Source organism: Nematolebias whitei, chromosome 5, assembly GCF_014905685.2.
Source record: "Nematolebias whitei isolate Nwh7 chromosome 5, NemWhi1, whole genome shotgun sequence".
Classification (NCBI taxonomy): Eukaryota; Metazoa; Chordata; class Actinopteri; order Cyprinodontiformes; family Rivulidae; genus Nematolebias; species Nematolebias whitei.
Window position 1 is genome coordinate 5,343,267 of NC_056502.1, and position 8,091 is coordinate 5,351,357.

An 8,091-nucleotide genomic window follows, 5' to 3' on the forward strand; every position below is an offset into this window, starting at 1 on the left:
CATCCATCTGTCTATCCATCTATCATCCATCCATCCATCTGTCTATCATCCATCCATCCATCTGTCTATCATCCATCTATCCTTCTATCCATCTGTCTATCCATCCATCCATCCATCTAACCGTCAACCCATCCATCATCTATCATCTATCCATCTGTCCATCCATCATTCATTCATCTGTCTTTCCATCTATCATCCATCATTCATCCATCTATCCATCTATCCATCCATCCATCTAACCGTCAACCCATCCATCATCTATCATCTATCCATCTGTCCATCCATCCATCCATTTGTTCATTTATCATCTAGCCATCCATCTATCCATCTGTCTATCCATTCATCCATCCATCCATCTATTCATCCATCTATTCATCCATCCATCCATCTATTCATCCATCCATCCATTTGTTCATCTATCATCTATCCATCCATCTATCATCCATCCATCCATCCATCCAAAAACATTTGGTTGGAGATCAAGCTAACACACGTGTGGCTTCACTAAAGCTTATTTAAGGTTCTGATGAACTCAGTCCGGTCCACAGTCTCTTTGGAGTCTCTTGGGCAGCTGTGGCTGAGTGGTTAGAGCAGTTGTCTTCCAATGCAAGAGTTGGGGGTTTGAATCCACCAGCAGTCATATGCTGAAGTGTCACTGGGCAAGACACTGAACCCCTCATTGCATCTGATGTGTGTCCCATCGGTGCATGAATGTGATCTAAAGCTCAGATTAGTCTCTTGAGAATGATTTGTTCAATTAGCTCTGTATAGATCTGGTAGAGTGATGTATGAATGGATAAATGAGGCACAGATTGTTGTAAAGAGCTTTGAGTGTATTGATAAGATGGAAAGGTGCTATATAATACAGTCCATTTACCATTGACCTTGTGGACCAGCCTTAATGTGCAGTTGTCAACTAAAAGTACACAAACTACATGTTCGAGTCAGTTTCATGAAAGGAGAGCGTTACAGTGTTTTTATAGACTGCAGCGGTGATAAAAGAAGGAGTACGTTCTGTGGTACGGGGAACCAACTGTTCCAAACTTTGTTCCTGAAGAACTCTGCCAAGCAAGACCAAGAAGTTTTGGAATTATTCCAGCCTTTCCAACAGCTCGTCAGAGATGGAGACAGTAAGCAGTTGTTGCCAAGAAGATTAGGAGAAAGCTCCAGGAAAGATTTATCAGACTCATTGGTTCATTCCCATGAAGATTTGAGGTAAAACTGATTTTTATAAATAAATGATTTCAGGAATCAGGCGGCACGGTGCAGCAGTGGTTAGAGTCGTCGCTTCTCAGAGAGAAGGCTTCCAGATTGCCTCCCGGTCTGGGACCTTTTCAGGTGGAGTTTACATGTTCTCCCTGTACTCCTGTAGTTCCTTTACCTCTCAGTAACATGCGTGTTAAGTTAATTGGTCATTCTTAAATGGTGTGAATGATTGTTTGTCTCTGTGCGGGACAGTTTCCAAAAACTATCGTTATCCGCCTGTTCGTCTCCAGTAAAGGTGAACCAAACACAATGACTGACCACATTTTGCTCAAAACAATTTCAGTTTCCTGTTGACTCTTTTAAATAGCATGATTAGCTGCTGCATATTCATAGCAGGAAGGTGGCTGCGGTGGGCCTGGACCACATTACACTCGCTGCTCTGAAACCACATCCTGCCCCATCGAACCGATGACGCTGCTGCGGGAGCGTTCTTCCACTCCGAGCTCAGACCTCAGGCTTTCAGTCTCTGCCTTACCTCCTTCGCTGAAGACTTGGGGGACTTACGACACGAGGTAGGACAAGTGTTAAAACATGAAATGCTGATTGTCTCAGATGTTCGCTGGTTTCATGTATATTTTCATCTGTTCTTTTTAATCTGTGTTAAAGGTTTATGTGTTTGTTACCTAATAGTTGATTTTTAGACTGAAACAAACTTTTTCAGCCCTTGTCTTGTTTTTAATAATCAACCTTTGTTCCGGTTTAGCCACAAATACGGTTATGCTTATTCTAAATACATTTTCATTTACCACCAAATGACTGATAGACGTGTATCGTGGTTTGGTTTCAGCTGCTGTTTTCCCCGATCTGCCTGGTAACAGTGAGTCTCCCCATGGCTCTTGAACGTGCGTTCTTACTCGCGCTGTGGGGTTTCACTCTGTATGTTCATGACGGTAAGCTGCTTTAACCGAACTTACATTTTATCAACGTTTTTGAAGCTAAATCACCGTTTAGCACGTTTCGTTTAAAACGAGTTACAACCTCAGTTCCTAAAGGGTGGAACGTTGTGGAAAACATGTTTCCCTCTGTGAAGCATTTCTTCTTTTATCAACAGTTTGTAAACACTAATGACCAGTTGGGGTTTTTGGAGGGAATCTCGTCCCATTTGGGTCTGATGGAGGATTCTAGGTGTTCAACAGTTCTGGGTTTTCGTTGCTCTTGTTGCTGGATGGGAGCAGATGTTCTAAGCCTGTAGATACGTTTTTGCACTGATGGAGCCTTTCTAGATGCGTACGCTGACCATGCTAGAGGTCAGTGGGGGGTTCAGCTAACCAAAAAGTTAGCTTTGCTAATCGATAAGTTGATAACTAAAAAAAAAATTGCTTTGCTAATGCTAAACAGATAAAAAAATTATCAGAGGCTAAAGTGCTAACTTTTATCATCCTCTGCTGTCGCTGACTCTGTAAGACTGTGTAATGTGACGGCGTAAGTGAACACGACTCAAAACTGTTCAGAAATCACAGGTAAAGCGTCCACGTCCCATTCAGAGGTGAGCTTTCAGAAATTAATCCGGTCCATCAGAACCAAAGAGGCGAAGCAGAACTCCGCTGTGCTGGAGCGGCGTGACGCTTGTGAAGATTCGGTCATCCAGGTCATGATAAAAAAAAAAAGGCGGTTAAAAAACAAAAACAATTGGGTTTCTATTCCGAAGCTGGAGACGTTTCACTCCCCGTCCTGGAGGCTTCATCAATTCTACAATGTCTGGAGTGTGATCCAGACTTTATAGAACTGCATGAGAGGTCTGGTTGTGTTCCTAGATTCAGCTGCAGGTTAGACTGGAACTACTCGCCCTCGCAGCGGAGGCTTGTCGGGCTCTTTGTCTGGTTCGGAGAGATGTTTGGGTCACATGAATGAAGGAGTGGAGCTGACCTGGGCTCAGACCTAAAGCTGCACTGGAAGTTTTTGAAAGTTGAAGTCTGAGAGAAGCAGAGTGATGCATTCAATGTGTGTCAGACGTCTCCCTCGTGTCATTTATTTTAATGAATTAACTCTAACATCCTGATGCATGCTCAATAATCCAGGTAGAATTATTAATTAATAATTATTAATTAACTAACGATCCTCTTTGTGGTTAGCTACTTTTATAAACCAACTACAGAGTTGCTGCGCATCACCATTAAAATTCTCTCGGTATTAAATCTGTTTTAAAGTAAAGATGTGTGAAATGTGAGCAAGTCACGTCCCAGAAACAGTGGGAGCGTTGCAAAGCATGCTGGGTAGGCATCGAGTGTGCAATGTTTCTGATTGTTTACGATGTTTCTGAGTATGAAAAAGAGATTTTCTTATTATTTTCTTGTTCTGGTTTGGTTTAATTTCTGTTATTGGCTGTAAACGGACACCACGGGTCAGAGACTGTTTGTGGTAGATTGGGGGGGTGGGGGGGGGTCTGAGAGGGTCATGGCATCACCAGATTAATATGGTTTAATGAGATTAGAAAAGTGTTGCATTAATTTAACTGTTTTTAATTTCTCATTTTATCACTGGGGTTGTAAATTTCTGGAATGGTGACTTTTGTTTCCTAAATGTAAACCAAAGTTCACCTTTAGGAACTTTGTTTTTCTCCCTGAACAATCAAGGAAAAGATTCATGAAGAAGTTGCAGCTTCTGCGGGTGACCTTGTTTTTCTTGTTTGCAGTTGCGTCTTTGTGCAATGTCACCTGCTCAACCAACTACGTAGATACACTAAACTGCTCGTGCTCGAGCTCCGTGCCAGCACATCCTGTCTGTCTGGACGTCACGTGCAGGTAAAAGTCGTTTTGTCGTCATCAACCAACATGCACGTTAAAGATGTTAAACTTGTCTCCAAACAAAATGCATTCTTTGGATGGAAATGGTTCATTTAGCTCATTAATGCAGAAAGGGAAAAATATCTATAAATTTAAATCTGTCTAAAACTAAATAAGGCTGGAAAAAACATATTTTCTTTGTCGTTATGCAAACAAACAAACAAAGAATAAATATGTTCTATATGTGAGGACCAAAGCTTGTGGACCAGGGCCGAGCATGCACTGCAGTTCTGAAACATTCCCTCGGTGGAAGGAGACACGAGAAAATATATCTGCTTTAGTTTTGAACTTCTTGCAGAGTTTCTCCACTCAGTTCTGTGATTCGACCAAGAGCTCGACGATGTTACTCCTCCTCTCAGCAGAACCTTGAAACATTCCCGAGACGTTTCCTTCGACACGACTGAAAGACTCGCGCTTTCGACGCTCCTCCTGCAGCACCTCCTGCAGCACCTCCTTCAAGTCAGGCATAAAATCTCCCGATGTAAAGATTGTGCAGAAACTGTGGAAAACAGCTGGAGCAGACTGTTCAGAGATTAATTTAACAGTTAGTTGTTTCAATTAGCGGTTCTTAAAGTCAGGGTTGGGACTCCGCTGTGCGAGTCATGAAATACCAAATGATTGGGGGGGGGGGGGGGGGGCCTTTTTTTTTTAAAAAGCAAAATAAAACTATACAAAGCTCTCTAACCGCATGCTTTCACAATGATTGTTGCAAGAAATTAAAACCAAAAGGATAAAACGGTAGAATTATTATTATTATTGTGATTGTTCTATTACTTCAGCAGTAGTTGGGGTCAAAGGTCAAAGGTCAAAGGTCTTTACCAAGTTTATTTTGTGGGTTAGAATATACAAAGATTAGGAGCCTATGGACCAAATGTTTCCAACTTCTTTTCACGTTCAGCTTCTTCACTGTTTTACTGTTTACTTTGACTTGATGTCAGATGAGGAACTTGAACCTGCTCAGGCAATTAGACTTGAACAAGCTCCAAAATCTCCATTTACTGGAACAATAACCCCGTTTCCATCCGCTAACACCATAAAATGTGCAGCCACAAAAAAACAGCACTCCAACTGAGTGAATTACACTGAAAATATGTTCAATGTAGATAAAAAACACAAAGAAACTGATTTTCATCTTGTGAAGTGAGACTGGATTCTTGTTTTCCACTCAGAATTACTGTATTTTTCAGACTATAAGGCGTATTTAAAATCCTTTAAGTTTTCTCAAAAATCAACGAGCCTTATAATCCGGTGCTCCTAATGTATTAATTCTAGCTGTGCTTAATGACCTCGAACCGATTTTATGTGGTACACGGAGCTCAAAAATCTGTAAGAAGTTTTAGTTTCGCTTAATGCGCCTTATAATCAGGTGTCCCTTATAATCCAAAAAATACGGTACACAAACTCATTTCAGCAGAGTCTATTTTAGTGTTAAGATTTAAAAAATAACTTATAATAAATGTATTTTTGCCCTATGAGTCGCGTTTTTTTTGCATAATTTGCATGCCCTGCGACATACAGTATTTGTTTTTTTCAAATATTTATAAACCAATTTTTGGCTGAGATATGACCGTTTTCATTTATTCTAACTGAAAATATTGAACACTACTATTTTCAGTCGCTAGATGGCACTCGAGTGGTATGGCATGCCGTTGTGGCATGTAATAGGTAAAAGTGGCTATTAACGACTCAATCGGCTTGCCATACAGAGCCACCTTCATTCTGCTCGCTTGGAGCAACCGTCAAATCAGCTTCATTTCTCTGCACCGCCCCGGCGAAATGCAGCTAATTTGACCATTGAAGTGCATTAATTAAGTAAAAGTTCAACTGAGACACAACTTTACTATAATTTAGAGCAAAAAAATAAATGTTTTTAGGTAATTATCTTGTTAAATTTCGAAGAAATGCACAGGGTTCCTCCTTCCTGATTTCCTCCCTGTCTGCGCCCTCCTGGAACACCGAGGCAGCTAATACTTTTGAAATGCGGCTGATTTGACTGTTGAAGTGCATTTATTAAGCAAAAGTTAGACTGAGACACACCTTTACTAATTTTGAGCAAACAAATAATTGTTTTTAAGTGTTAATCTAGTTAAATTCTTGTTGAACTCCTACTGTGCACGCTCCCGCGGCCGCCATCTGGCAGCCAGTCGGTTTTTGGCACCGCCCCACATTTCCAGGTTGTCAGTGGTGACGCGTAACAAACGCGACACGTCAGCGGTGATGCATAATAGATGCGACTTATACGACGAAGGGACGTATTTACGCATTTTTCCACTTTATTAGACATATTTGGACTGATGTGACTTATAGGACGATGCAACGTGTACGGCGGAAAATACGATAATTGTTTCAAAGTGTATAGAGAGTGTAATATTAATTTTGTTTATGATTTAAAGAGCTTAAAAAGCTCCGTTGTGAACCATTTTCTGTGCAGTAATGGAGACGTAAACGTTAGTGGCAGCTGTGTGGTCGAACCACCGCGCTCCTGGTGCACCATCATCCAGAAGGACCTTGACGAAGTCGCCCTCCTGGGAACAAACTGCGTCACGCTCACTCGGCTCCGACCGTTTACGGATCCCGTTGATTCATTCAGCTGGGAGCTGTCTGCAGTGGGTAGGTTCAACTAAAACAACTCATCTTAATTTAAAAGTTTTTTATGTTTAGTTTAGCATGAAAATCTAAAAAAAAAAAAGTGTTGCAGGCTCCACTCACCTGCTTTTCCTTTCAGAGCACCAAAATAAAAAGCTAAAAATATTATTTAGCTGCTATTTCTGGTGTGAAGAACTGCAGGAGTAAACACGTTTTCTCTCTGACCCCTCCGGTCTCAGTGAAACCTGAACCTCCGGTTGGTGTGAGCGTGACCGACATGGCTGAGTCGGTCAACATCAGCTGGAGGAGCAGCAACACTTTATACGACTTCACCTACAGGGTCCGCATCAGAGCCGCTGCAGCTTCCTCGCAGGTAAAAAGAAAAAACGTTTTCGTCGTGAAGTGTTTGCGGAACGCTCCCGTTCAGACGTTGCTTTCCGTTTGCTCCAAACAGGACCCCCTGTACTTGTCTACAGAGGACGTGCACGTTCTGGTGAATCGCAAACTGCTGCAGGAGGACGTCATCTACATCGTAGACGTCCAGACCAAACTGAGGTTTGATCATTATCTTCAGGGCCCGTGGAGCGAATGGAGTTCTGGTGCCGAATGGATGACGGCAGCAGCTTCTGTTGGTGAGCGAGGTGAAACGGCGTTATTTAAAAATAACTTCTGCTGAAACCAGCTTCAGAGTCATCCGTGTTCTTCACGTTCTCGTCCTTTCCAGGAATGAGTGTTTTGTGGTTGTACATCTCCATGCCCATCATTCTCGTCCTCGCCCTCGTGTTGCTGGGATACTTGCACAAACCGTGAGTGTGTTCAAACTCTGGGGTTTCCTCTGCTTTTTATCTGAGCTTTCAGTTTATTACAGTTTGGAACCAACTTCGTATCCCTGTCGATTAAAGTAGAGCGAGATAAAACCTGCTTATTTGGATTCTCAAATCTTCCTCATCATCATCAACTGCATGAAAAATAACATGTGAAATGAGAAAGCAACTGGTCAGCGTGAGTTCCAGTAACCGATTGGCAGGGCGTCTCTGCTGCTTCATTCGACTCTTTCCTGGCATCACCTCCCACACAGAAACCACGGCAGCTGTACGTGCTGCGTGACTTTGCACTTGAATGTCTTGCAGAGCGTCAGAGACACGAGAACAACCCGCTTCATAAGCCCTCACAGTTTCCAGAAACAAACACTGAATGAAGTCAACGCATGCTTGTTGGTTCTGTAAATGATGCAACATGCGTCAGGAGAAAAGCTCTTACCATGTTGGAGAGCTCGGTGGTTTACAGACTTGCAGTCATGAGCAGCTCGTCTTTAGTCAGTGCAAAACGCACAAAGTCTGAGAGCTGCCGAGATCTGTCAGCTCAGAGATCAACTGAACGCTGCTGATGTAAAACACTGTTGGATGGATGGATGGATGGATGGATGGATGGATGGATGGATGGATGGATGGATGGA

At 42.3% G+C, this 8,091-nt stretch overlaps 1 protein-coding gene across 1 annotated transcript in view; it reads left to right on the forward strand.

The window, feature by feature from the left end:
• The first annotated feature begins 2,095 nt into the window (after window positions 1-2,095).
• Window positions 2,096-8,091, forward strand: part of LOC119409820 (interleukin-21 receptor) — a 12,271-nt gene continuing 6,275 nt past the window's right edge. Inside the window, exons 1-7 of the mRNA XM_037676722.1 lie at window positions 2,096-2,156; window positions 3,899-4,007; window positions 6,409-6,411; window positions 6,481-6,659; window positions 6,875-7,008; window positions 7,090-7,276; window positions 7,360-7,441. Of these exons, the coding sequence (XP_037532650.1) occupies window positions 2,096-2,156; window positions 3,899-4,007; window positions 6,409-6,411; window positions 6,481-6,659; window positions 6,875-7,008; window positions 7,090-7,276; window positions 7,360-7,441 (755 nt within the window). The remainder of the gene's footprint in view (window positions 2,157-3,898; window positions 4,008-6,408; window positions 6,412-6,480; window positions 6,660-6,874; window positions 7,009-7,089; window positions 7,277-7,359; window positions 7,442-8,091) is intronic.